This window comes from Sorex araneus, chromosome 1, assembly GCF_027595985.1.
Source record: "Sorex araneus isolate mSorAra2 chromosome 1, mSorAra2.pri, whole genome shotgun sequence".
Taxonomy (NCBI): domain Eukaryota; kingdom Metazoa; phylum Chordata; class Mammalia; order Eulipotyphla; family Soricidae; genus Sorex; species Sorex araneus.
Genome location: NC_073302.1, coordinates 361700321 through 361716691, shown reverse-complemented (window position 1 = coordinate 361716691; position 16371 = coordinate 361700321). Strand labels below are relative to the sequence as shown.

General features: G+C 46.1%; 1 protein-coding gene across 2 annotated transcripts in view; it reads right to left on the bottom strand.

Annotated features, from left to right (window-relative positions):
- SCRN1 (secernin 1) overlaps positions 1–16371 on the bottom strand; it is a 79227-nt gene that overhangs the window by 9219 nt on the left and 53637 nt on the right. For both annotated transcript variants that reach the window (XM_055131691.1, XM_004604047.2), the window contains exons 4-6: positions 15399–15601; positions 9389–9583; positions 3461–3626 (exon numbers count right to left, since the gene is read on the bottom strand). In XM_055131691.1, the coding sequence (XP_054987666.1) occupies positions 3461–3626; positions 9389–9583; positions 15399–15601 (564 nt within the window). The remainder of the gene's footprint in view (positions 1–3460; positions 3627–9388; positions 9584–15398; positions 15602–16371) is intronic.

Genomic DNA, 16371 nt, shown 5'->3' with positions numbered 1-16371 from the left:
CCTCTCTCCTTGGTTTCCCCCATTCTGTACCTTGAAGATTTCGTGCTTTCCCACACATGGAGTGCAGCTTGGTAATGTGCTGGTTTAGCAACTAGTATTCTGAAAAACTCCCCCTGTCTCATGGCATCTGCTGGTTTCAATGGTGGGTCTATGCCACTGTGGCACTTCCGGCCCCCCAGGTGGCAGCAGCCCCCATGGGGTGTGGGGAAGAGTTTCCACCTCAGCTCCCACCAGCCCTGGCTGTCCATGGCTGGCTGTGCACACTATAAACATTCCTCAATTACAGATTCTCAACGCGCTGCTGGCCTGCCCCCTCCTTGCTAATCCTTCCCATCAATGGAGCCTTAACAAGTAAAGGCTCCTGCCCGCAGAAAGGGTTCCCAAGGCCAGGCTAGTGACGAAAGCCAGTCAGTCTCTCCAGGAGGCCCACTGAGGACCAAGCCTACTCCACTCTATAATTACAGGATGGAATCTTCCCTCTTGATGAAAATGAATTAAAGTCTTTTATATCCTTCTCTGACTCTTGAATTCTGACTTGTGCATCTCCTTCCAGCTCTAAATTTATAGAAAACCCAGGGTCTACTACCAGGGAGGAAGAGAAGAGTCAGGAGACGTTGTTTTGCAGAAAATAACTACAGTCAGTCCAGTGGGCAAAGGGCAAAAAAGGGCCGAAATGGTCCGGCAGTAGCAAGATTATGTCCGCTCACTTCTAATGCTCGTGGGAGGATAAGTGAGGCTGCCTGTCCTTTAATCCCCATCTGCTGCAAATCCAGGGTTCCCACAACTATTTCCTGAAAATATCTCTGGGCTTTTAAGCACTAGCCCAAGCCAACTACGGGTGCCTAATTTTATTACCTAAAAACCTCAGAACAGATAAGTTTGTTTCCTGCTGACAAAATACAAGATGTTAAGCATGACCAATTACAGAGAAACAGGGAAATGCTAAATAGGACGTTAAAAAAAAAAAACTCTACAGGAGCTCATTTAACAGACAAGCGAACAACGGACGCCTGGCAGGTCCTTGCTCCATTCATTTAACGTGAATCGTTTTCTTTTGAATCTTTTCACTTTAAATATTAGAAAGCTATGCCCCAATCTGTTTCTCTAATTTTATTAGGCATGCGCTGCAGCCTAGGGAACAGAATTCTTTTTTATTAGCGAATGATGGCAGCACAAAAACCTGTCTGCTGAGCAGAGTGAGGCAAGAATTGTGACCTCAGGGACAGAAGACAAAGTCACTCTGCAGTCCAACCCAGTCCTGCCAGGACCCCGGTTCCTAAAGCTTCAGCAACGGTGCAGTTACTCCAGTTGCTTTCGTGGAGGGCTCTCCATGCCCACATACATCCCTGTGGGCCAGCTATGAGGGCGACAGGGCAGGGAGCTCTGGGGCATGCTAGGTTAGAACCCCAGGGGCGAGGGACAGGAGCTTGTCTGCAATCCTGCTAAGTGCTTGAAGTTCAGAGAGCAGACGTGTCAAGAGCAGGTAACTGGACTGACTTACTGGAGAGATGGATGCTTAATTCAAGGAGCCACACACATTTGCCATGCTGTTTCATGCCTCTGTGCCTCAGCCCTTAGCTTTGCACACTCTCTTCCCTCCACCGAGGATGTCATTCCTGCTTCTTGGAAGCTAATCAACTCCTACTCTACCCACAATGCCCAATGCTCAAGAATTCCTTTCATGTGATGTTCTCCTTCCTCTTATCTCTTTTGTGCTGCCTCTGACTGTACACTCTGGCCCTGTACACTTCAACCCCAATACTCAACAAGCACGGTATTTGGTACTGTAGGTGCTTAATAAGTGCTTGATGAATGAGCAAGTATGTGAATGGAAAAAAAAAAAAAGGCTAGCTCATGTGCTGTGAGTCAGATTTACTGAAACTGGCCTTCTAAAAGTGAGGATTGGGAGGGATCCTCCCCACCTAAATTATCAGGAAGTAGTGTCTAGCTGTGTTGGAGTTCCTGCTGGCAAAGCTCCGAAACCGACTAGACTGGCTGAGCTGCAAGAACACTTCCAGGACCTAGATGGGCATGGTGGGGCAGGGGGGGTGACACCTCCTGGAGATTAGTATATATTAATGATTGGCAATTACTGAAGGCTGGGTTTGAAATGTGGGACGTTGACACCTACGGAATCTAGACAAATAATGGATAGGCAATAGTGTAATGTGCAGTGTTGATACCTATGGAACCTAGACAAGAAATTTTGTTTCTGCTTATACCAATCTCTTCCATGTAACCATGAATCTAATGTTTTGCCTCCTAATTACCAACTGCCTCATCCCACATGCATTGCATCCTCTTTGCCCCTATATAATCATTGCTTATTCTGAATAAAATTATCTACTGTGTTATCAGCCTGTAGTTCACTCCTTCCGGCCATCAGTCATGGACTGCACTAGAATTGCCCTGTGTACCCAGGTCACCAGGTACCACTGAACAGCACCATGGTTGAACACATGCATGACTAAATTCCTGAAACAGTGAGAGGATAGTAAATGATTTTGGCTGCAAAGGGAATCAAAGCAACAGGTTATCTAGCAGCAGAGTTCAGTGCTTGACATCCAATATTTAAAGTATAATGATTGTTAGTTAAAGGAAAGCCTGAAGAATACCAGAGAAACAACCAGAATGGATCATTTTTCAGACTTTCCTAGGCCAATGATCAGACCTGAATATTTCCTAGGTCCTCCTCAAAGACGGTGATACAATAGATTTGGGTTAAGGTATCTAAAGCTTTCAAAAACAAACCCAAGTGGTACCAAAAATGAACAGATTTTAAAACTGGTTGTGTCTAAGTTACTGGTGATGCAATTTGTGGCAAAAGAGTCTGAACATTCCTGGGGAAACAACCTACTAACAACCTGGAACGTCAGAGAGCATCTTAATAAATGGTGATTAAGCCTGTGTTTACCAGAATTATATCACCAAATGTTTCCTACAAGCACACAAAGGCAGTGTACAGTTCAGAAATGGAAACTTAGAGAGATTATACAAAGTGAAAGGAGAAGAATTCTCAGCCCTGGTGGTTACCCTCAATTTTTCTGTTATTGTTTTTTTTTCTTTTAAGAGAGAAGGGGGTACACCTAGCAGTAGTCAAGTCTTATTCTGGCTCTGTACCCAGGGACCACTTCTGATGGAACCATATGGGGTGCTGGGAATTGAGCCCAGGTCAGTCACATGCGAAGCAAATGCCCTACCTCTGTACTACGCTCTATTCCCTACTCTCACTTCCTAGTTGCTAAGCCACACAGCCCATTTGTTGACGTCTATAAGCAGAAAGTGACGCCCTAACACACAGTGTCTCACAGAACTGGACAAGGTACTTGAAGCTCGTGATGCTCCAATGTCCACATTGAGTGAAAAATGGGACTCGGCTCTAGAAGGAGGCTGCAGAACACAGTGGAGGCTTGTTAGAGGAGCTTCCAGGGGAGCCTGGCAGGGGCGAGCTCAGACAAACCTGGCAGGGTCTGGGGTCCCCGTGAAGTAGTGAATGCACGGTGAGCTTCTGCTCTGAGGCAGCACAGAGACGGCGCTGGCTGTGGTGAGGAAAGACTCGGAGTCGATGCAGACGCCGCCGGCTTTATCCCGTAAGACATCAATCATAGTCTGCACTGTGATGCTTTCTGTAAAGAAAGAGGGAGAGCGAAGAGATATAACCCAAAATTGAGTCTCTTCCCTCCCTTTCTCGTACCAGAATCCCTGGAACTAGAGCTGGAAATACAACCACTGAGCTTACTGCTCACGGCGTCCCTGTGGCTTCCTGGTGCGAGGTGTGGTGTGAGGTAAATCCTGACCAATTGAAAGTGGGCTTCCCTCAAAGAACTAGAAATTGAGTATACCACTTCTGGGAATATATACCGGGGGTGCAAAAAAGCACAGTAGAAATGACATCTGTACCTGTACGTTCATTGTAGCACTGTTCACAATAGCCAAAATCTAGAAAAAAAACCAAGTGCCCAAGAACAGATGACTGTTAAAGAAACAGGTTAAAGAAACTTTGGTACATTTACACAGTGGAACGTTATGCAGCTGTTAGGAAAGACAAAGCCATGAAATTTGTTTATAGGCAGATGGTCATGGGGAGTATCATGCTAAGTGAAATGAGTGAGAAAAAGAGGGACAGACCTACAATGATTGCACTCATTTGTGGAATATAAAATAACATGATATGATATTAGCACCCAAGGACAGTAGAGACAAGGCCGAGGAAGATTGCTCCACAGTTGGAAGCCTGTCTCATGAGCTGGGGGAAGGCAGTTGGGATAGAGAAGGAATCACTAAGTCAATGATGGTTGGAGGGATTTCTCGAGATGGAAGATGTGAGCTGAAAGTAGATAAAGTACCAAACATGATGGCTTCTCAGTATCTGTATTGCAAACCATAATGCCCCAAAGTAGAGAGAGAATAAGAAGGAAATGTCTACCACAGAGGCAGGCAGTGGGGTGGGGTGGGGATGGCAGGAGGAATACTGGAGACATTCGTGGTGTAAAATGTACACTGGTGGAGGGATGGGTGTTCAATCATTGTATGAATGAAGCTTAATCATGAATGCTTTGTAACTATATCTCACAGTGGTTCATTAATATATATGTAAATATATGTACATATATATATGTATATATGTATGGTCCGTGGGCCAAATCAGGCTCAACTCCCATTTAGGTAAGATCCACGATCTAAGGCTGATTTTCACAACTCTACATTTACAATTGGTTTGGTAACAGGGATAAGTGGGAGACAGTGGAGAGTAACTTGCTCAAGAGAGAACCCGGCTTCTCCAAGGACGGGGAGAGCCCCTACACTCATCCCAGCTTTAGACACAAAGGGATGAAAGTCCACATCTCAAGATGGGGGATGTAGATGACACATGTGTTCAGCCACGTGGGCACAAGCGGCACATGGACTCGGGCAGCATCTGTAGCCCTTGCTTTGTCCAAGGTGGCCTTTATATAGGGGTTTCCCACCTGCCCCCATTTAGGGCTTCTACTTAGGTAGAGTCTGTTGCTATGGAGGTTGCCAGGGGGGGTAGAGCCGGGTGTGGTGATGGTCTTGAAATTCCTTTCCTGGCCTTTTGTTTCTGCTGGAGCTTCTCCTGGTCTGTTGCTGGCAATAGGTGAGGGTCTTATCAGGCCTCAGTTCCTGTTTTCTTCAAGGTTTGCTTTCACAACTTCAGGGCTATAACCCACGAAATCTCCTGCTGCTGCCTTAGGAGGGGCCTTCCCTATCTCCCTGCCTGCCTACATCAGAGGCACAGATCAATATGCCCAGCCACCCCCGCCAAGCACTCAGCCAGGAATAAAGAGCCTCTGACCATGCCTGGGTGTGATTCCAAAGTTAAAAGATAGAGTTCCACTTGTTTGAGATTGGGGCTGGAGTGGCATACTTTGCACACAGAAAGCCCAGGCTTGCTCCCTGGCACCTCATGGTTCCCCAGTACCCCCTGGGGCCACCCCTACCCCTACACACTGAGTTGGGCCTAGCCCCTTAGCACCTCTGGCTGTGGCCCCAAAATCAAAATAAATAAAATTCCACTTTGGGTTATTTTGGTTTTGGTTGTTTGTTTTGTTTCGGGGCCACATCTGAAGATGCTCAGAGGTGGCCCTAGGTCTGGTAGTGCTGGGGGACATATGGGGGACATATGGTGTGCAAATGTCTTATCCACTCTGTGCACTGTCTCTCCAGCCCCTCTAGACTTCCTTCCCAGTGCCACAAATAATGCTGGTTTCATCGATAAACTGAATGCTCGATTTTTTACTTTTTTTTTTTTTGCTTTTTTTTGGGGGGGTCACACCTGGCAATGCACAGGGGTTACTCCTGGCTCATGCACTCAGGAATTACTCCTGGTGGTGCTCGGGGGACCATATGGGATGCTGGGAATTGAACCTGGGTCGGCCGAGTGCAAGGCAAACACCCTATCTGCTGTGCTATTGCTCCAGCTCCATAGATTTTTTACATTTTTCTATCTACAAAGACTATTTGTGTGGGCTGGAACGATAGCACAGCGGGTAGGGCATGTGCCTGGCACGCAGCTGACCGGGGTTTGATTCCTCCATCCCAGAGAGCCCGGCAAGCTACTGAAAGTATCTCACCCACACAGCAGAGTCTGGCAAGTTCCCTGTGGCATATTCAATATGCCAAAAACAGTAACAATAAGTCTCACAATGGAGACATTACTGGTGCCTGCTCAAGCAAATTGATGAGTAATGGGATGACAGTGATACAGTGATTGATAATAGGGATACTAACTTCAGACTCAATGGAGCATCTATTACTATCACTAATAGGCCTGTATTACAAAATTAAAAGCCACCCAGTTGTTCATTTAATTTTAATAAGGTCAATAAAAAGTCATGAAAAAATAAAAATTGATACCTTTTCATCTTGCTACCCCAGTGTAAAGTTTGATAGCAAAAGTATTAAAGTACTTCTCTAGATTTAAGGGTAACATTTTTCTTCTAGTTTTGGTTTGTGGAGCATGTCATCTGTCAATATTCACCTGTTGCAGCTGTTCAACTCTACCACTGTCATACCAAGCCAGCCAATAAAATTATACCAAAGTAAATGGTGGGTGGAGTGATAGCACAGCGGTAGGGCGTTTGCCTTGCATGCAGCCGACTTGGGTTCGATTCCTCTGCCCCTCTCAGAGAGCCTGGCAAGCTACCGAGAGTATCTTGCCCACATGGCAGAGCCTGGCAAGCTACCTGTGGCATGTTCGATATGCCAAACACAGTAACAACAAATCTCACAATGGAGTGATTACTGGTGCCCGCTCGAGCAAATCGATGAGCAATGGGATGACAGTGACAGTGACAGTGACAAAGTAAATGGTGTGATTGTATTTCTAAGAATATTTTATTTATAAAACAGGTGGCTGCCACAAGATTATCATTTACTCTGCTGGCCATGGCTTATGGAACTAGCAAATGCCAACCATGGTCCTGGTGACTCATTTGTATTCAGTGACAGAAGTAAGAGCTATCCTCCCAATCACCACATGTACCTATATATGGGTTCTAAGTTCATCAGTAGCTCCATGGAAATAGAGACGCATGAGGAACGTTCAATGATTAACTCAACAAATGTTTGTTGAAGTCTATGGCAAGCATCACAAGAAGATCCTAAGATGAAAAAAAGAGTTAACAAAAAAAATAAAGGAAAAGGGGAGGGGGTAAGATGCAAGCCAACCTGCTAACGTTCTTGGGTACACCAGTCTCCCAGCTGAAAACTCTGGGACTCCCTTGGAAGGGTTGGGGGGATGAACACCCGCCCTGCCAAAGCCCCAGCAACTACACCCACACCCCCAGCTGCTGCAATGCCAAGGGCCCAACTCCACTGCTTCACAACTAATCTCTGCCCAACTCCAGGCACACCAGTTCTCAGACTTAGAACTCTGATGTCTTCTCAGAGTGGGGTGGTGGCCTCACACCAACCTCCATACCTCAGGAAGCCTGGGAAGTCATATCCCCCCCGCTGCCACCAAGGAAACTCAGCCACTCCACATCCCACAATACTGACAGCCCAGTAGGAGCACACTAAATCAGACAGAAAAGAATAGTGGCTCTTTTCAAATGCATTCAAGTAAATGGCTTTCATTTTTTAAAACTAAGAAGATTTCTATTCTTTGAAAATACAGTATTTTTTCCCATGTCAATAGCCAACTGCGTGACAGATATCAAGATAATGTTAGTTTTTACTCTTTCTATAAGGTTTCTTTTCTAGAACTGGCATATTTCAGAAGCAAACTTTAAATAAAATTTTACTATATTTCCTATGAAAAAAAAACTCTATTATGAGTTCTGAAAGTAGGTAAAAAGGCAAACATGATAACCTTCCAGTACCTGTATTACAAACCATATGCTCAAAAGGAGGGGTAGAGATAGGGAAGGGTGGTGGGGAAGAGGGGAATGGGGAGGGGAAGGGGATGAGGAGGAGGAGGAAGAGAAAGAGGAGGAGAAGGAGGAGAAGAAGGAGGAGAAGGAGAAGGAAGATATGAAGAAGAAGAAGAAGAAGAAGAAGAAGAAGAAGAAGAAGAAGAAGAAGAAGAAGAAGAAGGAGGAGGAGGAGGAGGAGGAGGAGGAGGAGGAGGAGGAGGAGGAGGAGGAGGAGGAGGAGGAGGAGGAGGAGGAGGAGGAGGAGGAGGAGGAGGAGGAGGAGGAGGAGGAGGAGGAGGAGAAGGAGGAGAGGGGGCCTGCCATAGAGAAAGGTGAGAAAAGTTGGGGTGACGGGGGATGGGAGGGAAATGGGGAACATTGGTGGTGGGAAATTTACACTGTACATTTCTGTTTGTAAACTGGAAATGTACACTGGTGAAGGGATAGGTGTTAGAACATTGTACTACTGAAACCCAATCATGAACAACTTGTAACTGTGTATCTCACAGTGATTCAATTAAAAATTAATTAAAAAAACTTATGAACAAAAAAAAAAAAGAATAGTGGCTCTGCTGAGGAAGCCAAATAAGCTTGATAAACAAAAACATTAACACAGAGACTTAACTAGCAGCAAACAGCGTAGTAAATCCTCAAAGATGTAATGACCCCATGGTGCTTATAACAATTTTCACAAATTTTCTTTTAATGAAGTGTTTCTGACCATTTTTGATAATTTAGTTGTAACAAGCAATATAAAACAAATTATTTTGTGCCTAATAAGGGGGCATACTTATGGGGTAGTTGGGGGAATGGGAGAAATGGGGGGGGAAGGTCACTCGGGTGGTGGGATTGTTGTTGGAACACCAAATGCCCATAACAACTGTATTATATACAACTTTGTAAACTATGGTGTTTAAACAAAGTCAATAAATAAATTTAAAAATGAAAAAAGGGGGGGGCGCTGCAGTGATAGCACAGCAGGTAGGGAGTTTGCCTTGCACACAGCCGGGTTCAATTCCCAGCATCCAATTTGGTCCCCTGAGAACCCTCATGAGTGATTCCTGAGTGCAGAGCCAGGAGTAGCCCCTGTGCATCACTGGGTGTGCCTCAAAAAGCAAAAAAAAAAAAAAATCTATAATAGGCATCACAGAATTCTTTTTTTTTTTAATTTTATTGAATCACCATGAGATAGTTACAAGCTTTCATGTTTGGGTTACAATCTCACAATGACCAAACCAGTGCACATCCCCCACCACCAATATCCTGGGTATACCCCCCCTTTCCCACCCTCCCCCTGACTCTATGGCAGCATCACAGAATTCTAAAATGAGTAAAAGACCCTTTCCTCAAAGTTAGACTTGATGGGGGAAAAAATATAGGAAGAAGTTAAATCAAACTTATGAATGCTGACCAGTAAGTATGGCTGCAACAAGTGTTACAAAAGATGAAGTTCTCTGAAAGAACTACAAGACAAAGGCAAGAATGGGAGAATTATAAGGCATGCACTTACTCACCTTCTTGCTTTTCTAAGCTCTCTTTGCCAGCACAGCAGTCTAGATGATCATTGGTTGGAGAAAAAACCTCAGAGAAATTGAACTCATCCTCACCCATCCACCAGCCTTGACTCTGAGCGTAATTTCTGAGTTCAGGGTGTTCCGCATCAATCTTGGTGGTGAGTGAGAGCTGATTGCAAACACACCTCACTCCCTCTGTGGAGAGGTCAGAGCCCAGTTAGTTGGGAATACCACTTCTAAAGACTGGACCACAAGAAATGAACATTTACAGAAGTGAACATTTCCTCCCTTGGAACTTGATTTTAACTCTAAATTCAACTCTGAGGAAATAAATAATTCATGATCCTCTTCTGAGACCTCCCAGAAGATTCAACAGGTTCCTGGCTGGGCAAGATAGATAGATAGATAGATAGATAGATAGATAGATAGATAGATAGATAGATAGATAGATAGATAGATAGATATAGAGAGATATGTGTATATATACATATATATATAATATTCATTTGCTTGTTCTTGTTGTTACTGCAGTGCTGTGGAGTCACTCCTGGCAGTGCTCAGGATGCACATTGGTGGGGCCACCTCCAATTCAGGGCCCCACACATTCAAGGCATGAGCTCTACCCCTGAGTCACTCCATGGTCCAGCATTATCACATTTTTATCAGAGAGTATCAGAGACACAGTCATTCCCAGCAGAATTCAACTTGTTGTGGACCTCTGGGGTCTCTGTAGAGGGGTACTCAGTGAGGCACATAGTGCTGGGGATCAAACTCAGATGGGAGGCACATGTTCTACCACTGGAGCCACATGTTCTATCCCATGTTCATTACCACATCTTAAACGAGCAACAGTTACTTGATTTTAAATCAAAAGGAAATTGGGGCTGGAGCGATAGCACAGCGGGTGGGGCGTTTGCCTTGTATGCAGCCGACCTGGGTTCAATTCCCAGCATCCCATATAGTCCCTTGAGCCCCATCAGGAGTTAATCCCTGAGTGCAGAGCCAGGAATAACCCCTGAGCATCGCCGGGTGTGACCCAAAAAGCCAAAAGAAAAAAAAAGCCACGAAATTATGTGGTGCCTGGAAGGTGGCTCCATGGCTTAGAAAGCACCACTCATGGCAAGATGGGGACAAAAGCACAGTCACTACAAGAGGCCCTTGATCTGGCTAAATAAACCCTGAGCATTTATTTATTTATTTATTTTGGTTTGTTGGGGTTTTTTTCTAATTTTTTTTTATCAGTGAATGCCCGTGAGGTACAGTTACAAACTTATGAACTTTCATGTTTGCATTTGGTTTACATCCCTCCACCAGTGCCCATTCTCCCCCACCAATGTTCCCAGTATCCCTCCCACCACCCCCACTCCAACCCCACCACCCTGCCCTGCTTCTGTGGCAGGACATCCCCTTTTGTTCTCTCTCTTGTTGGGTGTTGTAGTTTGCAACAGAGGTATTGAGTGACCATCATGTTTGGTCTATAGTCTACTTTTGGTATGCAGCTTTCAACCTGAGTGGGTCCTCCCAAAATTCTCTACTAGGTGTTCCTTTCTCTATCTCTGCTGCCTTTTCACCCAACAGCAAGCATCATCCTCAATGGGAAAAAACTAAGAGCCTTCTCTCTGAGATCAGGGATGAGACAAGGATGCCCACTCTCTCCACTTCTGTTCAATATAGTACTGGAAGTACTTGCAATAGCGGTTAGGCAAGAGAAAGGTATTAAGGGCATTCAGGTGGGAAAGGAAGAAATCAAGCTCTCCTATTTGCAGACAATATGATACTATACTTAGAGAACCCTAAAACCTCTACCAAGAAACTCTTAGAAACAATGGACTTGTATAGTAAAGTTGCAGGCTATAAAATCAATACCCAAAAGTCCATGGCTTTCCTATACGCAAATAATGAGAGAGAAGAAAGTGACATGATAAAAGCAATCCCGTTCACAACTGTGCCTCAAAAGATCAAGTATCTCAGAATCAGCTTAACTAAGGAGACAAAAGACTTGTATAAAGAAAACTACAAAATGCTACTTCAGGAAATAAAAGAGGACATGAGGAAATGGAAACATATTACCTGCTCATGGATTGGAAGAATTAGTATTGTCAAAATGGCAATACTCCCCAAACCACTGTACAAATTCAATGCGATCCATATAAAGATACCCTTGACATTCTTCAAATAAATGGAGCAAGCACTCCTGAAATTCATATGGAACAATAAGCCCCCACGAATACCCTGAGCATTTAAAACTTGATTTACAACTACAAGAAAAGGGAAAGGTGATTTGCATTGCTAGTAAGACTTACAAATGTTGCAACTACAGCTTCCTCCTCCCCAGCTCAGGTTTGCTCCACTGAAGGCACCCTTTCACCACTATCCTCTGTCCAAATGCAGATACATGCACACAGGTAGGTATCAACAACTTCAACAACAAAGAGGTAGAACACACTTGGCCTTTCCTGCAAATCCCAGTATTTAGAAGAGTGGCCCTGCTGAGAGTTATCTTAAATAAATGGAATATACCTATGAGTGTGTGTGTGCATATGTGTATGTACATATGTGTGTGTGTATGTGTGTGTGATCTATGAGAATTTTTTTTCTCCTAATCTAAGTGGAGGGGCCAGGAGACGAATCAAGTAATCAGAGTGCATGCATGCTTTACGTGTGTGAGACCCCATCCGATCTCCAGCACTGCTGAGTGTAGGCCTGGAGTCCCCTGGAGCAGGACCAGAGTGGTGTGACACTCCCAAGAACCGTGAGGCCCCATCAGTGTGACACCAAGCCTTCCCATCTGTCCGGGTGTGAGTCAAGTACTGCCCAACGGTACCCTGATCCCCAAGCATTATTTGGAAGCCACCTAAATTAAAAACAAATGATTCGGTTTGGAGACAACACTCAGGGGTCACTCCTGGTGGTGCTCAGGGAACCCTATGGGGCATCAGGGTTAGCTGCGCTCTGAGCAAGCCAAGAGCTTTAACACCTGTACTACTTCTCCAGCCCCCCAAATAAAAAGAGAAAGAACTTCCTTAGAACTTGAAAGATATTACAGCAGGGAGAGTTCTTGCCTTGCGCACAGCTTTGAGCACTGCCAGGAGTGATCCCTGAGCACACAGCCAAGAGTAAGCCCTGAAAACTGCCAGATGTGCCCCACAAACAGCAAAAATTATTTTTCTTCAATCTAAGTGTAGCCTAGTAAGTATGGAATCAGAAATGCCCTCATGTTGAGTATATAGGCCCTGATGAATGAGGCCAGGGCCTGAATCCCCCTTCCCTTGCAGACACACACAGAGGGTCCCTCAGCTTCGCAGCTTCGATGCCCCAAACACTGATCTCTGCTGGAGCTCAAAAGGTCATTCTGAAAAGGTCACTGCACCTCAGGGAGTCTGTGGATGTTACAGATTCTTAGAGCATGAGGGAGAGAGAGAGAGAGAGAGTCCGGAAGACAGCTGGAGCGAAGTCCCACTACCAGGAAGTTGGTTCCCAGGGGATGGGTGGGCCCTGGAGTGCTGGCTCAAGGTGGACAGTCAGAAATTGGTGCCCTGGTCAAGGGGCAGTTGCCCTGCAGCCACTGTCCTTCCAGAGGACACAACAATCAAAGGATTTTAAAAACAAGAACAGAGCCTCAGGTTACAAAAGTGATTTTAACATTATTCCAACTAGACGCTTCAAAATCATAGGACTGAAGTCATTGTCCAAAGAAGTTATATTCCCAGAGTACCGATTTATAACCCACATTTCCCTGATGGAACAGTAGTGCTCAGGGGCTTATTTTCATTAAATCCGAGTGCAATCCTATTGATTCTGGGGTCAGAGGGCATAAAACCCATGAATCCCAGGACTGGCTGGAGACTCTTATTAAAATAAATAAACAAACAACAACAACAACAATCCGATTGCTGGGTGTGGCTTTTTTCCCCTTTAGTTCTCAAGTATGATTTTAATGCTCTTCTCCATTTCTGCACAGCACAGGGTCAAGATTTTGCTGTTTTGGGTCTCTCTGCAGGGGCTAGAGAGACATCAATGCTTGGTTCTCACCGGCCTCATTTCTGTGTCTGTATGTGTAAGTGTGACGCATGTCAGCATAAACTAATCCACTGAGGAACTGAGTTATTCCCGCTGTCTTGAAGGGAAGCTAAGCGTGTGGCTCTTGATCAGAGATGAGAAAGCTTGGGTCTGCTTACAAGCAGCAGAGCTGAGTTCCAGCACAGGATCAGCGGAAGCTCTGCACCATCCCTCCCGACTTTGTCTCGGGAAGGAAGCTCTGTGAAATTCCTGCACTGCAGCAGCTGGGAACCAAGGGGCAGCCTTGGTTCTGGAACCTGTCAGGCGCCAAGCAAGTGCATACAGAAGGTGTGTGCTGAGTGCCGAAGGTAGAGACGGCCCTCTTTTGATGATGACGGACACCCCAGCCTGCTGTGTGCCCGAAGGAGAGAGAAGCCTTGTGGGGTGGCCAGGAAAATCACGGGCTGCTTTCATCTAAAAGAGTCATGAGCACCACAACCAGAGCCCAACCCCTGGCAAGTACGTGTGCAAGTTCCCAGCAGCCGCCTGGGCAAGTATCACTACCAGAATATGTGGGTGGCCCATCACTCAATGAGTCCAACCCTTCAAGTACTACAAGCAAGAAGGGGTGACGCGTCCCCTGCCCCAACTTCATGCAACAACAGCAACAAAGGAAAGAGGAGGGAGAAAGATCTTTTTAAAAGGAAAGAAAGGAAGAAGATGCATAGGCCCTGGGTGGACTCAAGAATTGAAGAGTGGTGCCATGTACTAGCTGTGGGCCCTCTGGGAATCCTGTGTGGCCTCGGAGTGCTGGGAGTTGACTTGAGACAGCCACTCTGACCTTCACATCTCCTCCCCCAGAACTGTCCAGAAACCAGAGACAGAGCAGCAGCTCTCCGGGGCCCAAACCCACCCACACTCGCTGCTCTTCCCAGAACATCGTCTCACAGAGAAGAGGACTCCTGGGCCTCAACCAGAAGCAAAGTCATCTTCCAGAGCAAGATTCCAACCGCGAGTCACAAGGTGACAAAGGCAGGGCCCTGCTGCAGGGACTCACTGACCTAGGATGAAAGGAAGGATTGGATCCTTGGCCCTCTGTAGAGGGTGACCCCTCGGCTTACGGGGAGCTGGCTGTCAGAACCAGGTCCTGCCCAGAAAGAAAGAGAAACCAAGAAATACCAAGCATGGGTCTCCAAGTTATTGAGGGCCCCAGGAGCCAGGTTCAGGAAAGTCCAGGTTCCTCTCAAGAAACAGAAGCCCTAGAATGAGACAGGCCTTAAACGGAGCTTCTAGTTCCAGAAGCACAGGAGAGAATATTGGGCTACATCGGTTTGTTCTTTGTCCCCCACCACAAGGAGCTAACTAGGTTTACTGAGTCACTCCCGTCATCACAGTGCTCCCGAGGCACACCCAATTTCATCTGGCACTCCCAATCCTCTGTTTATCTTTAACCTCCATTTTGCACATCTCTTACTGTGACCATACAAAATGACTAGAAATATTATTAAGAAGTAAAGTTAAGATGACTACTTAAATGAATTATTTAGTGAAGGAAAGGAGAAAGCAATATACCCTTAGATGGAATCCCAGTCTCGGGCAATCTCTTAGCAGGAATCTAGAGTACTGAGCACCGAGATGAGATTTTGTCCTTGAATTAATCTCCTAGAAGAATTTCCCCTGAGGGAAGGGCTTTACATCTGTTTATTGGTGATGATAATGTTCAATCACACCTATTTGCAACTGCTACCCTCAGCCCTTCATAATTTCTCTATAACTAATGCTGCGAGACTGGAATAAAGGGCCACTGATTACCAACCAGCCTGTTCATCCATCATCAGCAGCAGCCGGGTGGATAGTGATTCAGTCCCAAACACACCAAGGGGACCCTTGAGTCACTGCACGTGGGCCAGCGACACCCAGAAACAGCGATGAGAGAGCAGCAGCTTCCCCAGGGCCACATCCATCTCAGCCTCTCCTGTGTGGGAACGCCTGGGCTGCCCCCGCTGCTCACCTGCGATTTTCTCCGCCGCCCAGTACTTCCCCAGGGTCTCCAGCACCCAGGCTTCCTCACGATCCACGATCAGGTACGAGCTCTGGAAACCACAGCCGCCACTTGCATCTTCATAGTAACTCCCGCCCTGTCCGTGTTCTTCCAACAGGCCGACGATGACATCCAAGGCTTCTTTAGCCGTTGCCCCTCTCTCCAAACCAAGCCTGCAGCGAGAACCAGAATACTCTGTCATTTCATGTGAATACCCCTGGCGTTATCCAAGATGGGGAAGAGATGGAGTGATGAAGAAGTCAGCCAATGTGTTCGTCTCTGTCAGAGGCACACACCACGTACAGACAGCTGGAGCTGATCTCTCCCCAACAACATAACAGGGTGTTGTCTTAGGGCATCTGCTTCCAAAGAGGCGAGAACCCAGAGACTTCTCTCGTGAGAGGAAGCTCTGCCCCTCTGCCTCTGCCCCATTGGTCTCCATGGAGTTGACCAGCTCTCAGCAAGGCCCCTCACTTGACCGTGTTGTCCCGCCTTCCTTAGGCACAAGAAAGTCTCTGTCCTACCACCCATGACCCCATCATACTACACCATCTAGTTCGGTTTGTAAAGAAAAGCACCCAGAATCAGCATCATGTTGGGGTACACTGTTTGCTCAGAGTTCTCACTGCAAATACCACCCATTTTTTGGCTCTGTCTCTCCAACCACCTGTACATCTGCCTCTGTGCATGTGACTTAGAGGGTCAAATAGCAAATGCTTTGGATGTGGGCTGGGAAGTCACGTTCTCCTGGCCCTTCCAGTGCACAGAATTCTTAAGAGAGCACAGGCATGTATGGGATCTTGGGTGCCTGACACAATATATTTGATCTTGCATTTTATGCTACCTATAAGTCCTGGCATCATTGGTCCACGCTGAGGCTGAGCTTTATGAGATTGTGGCCATAAAAATGTGCAATGCTCCATATCACAAAGTCTGGGAACAA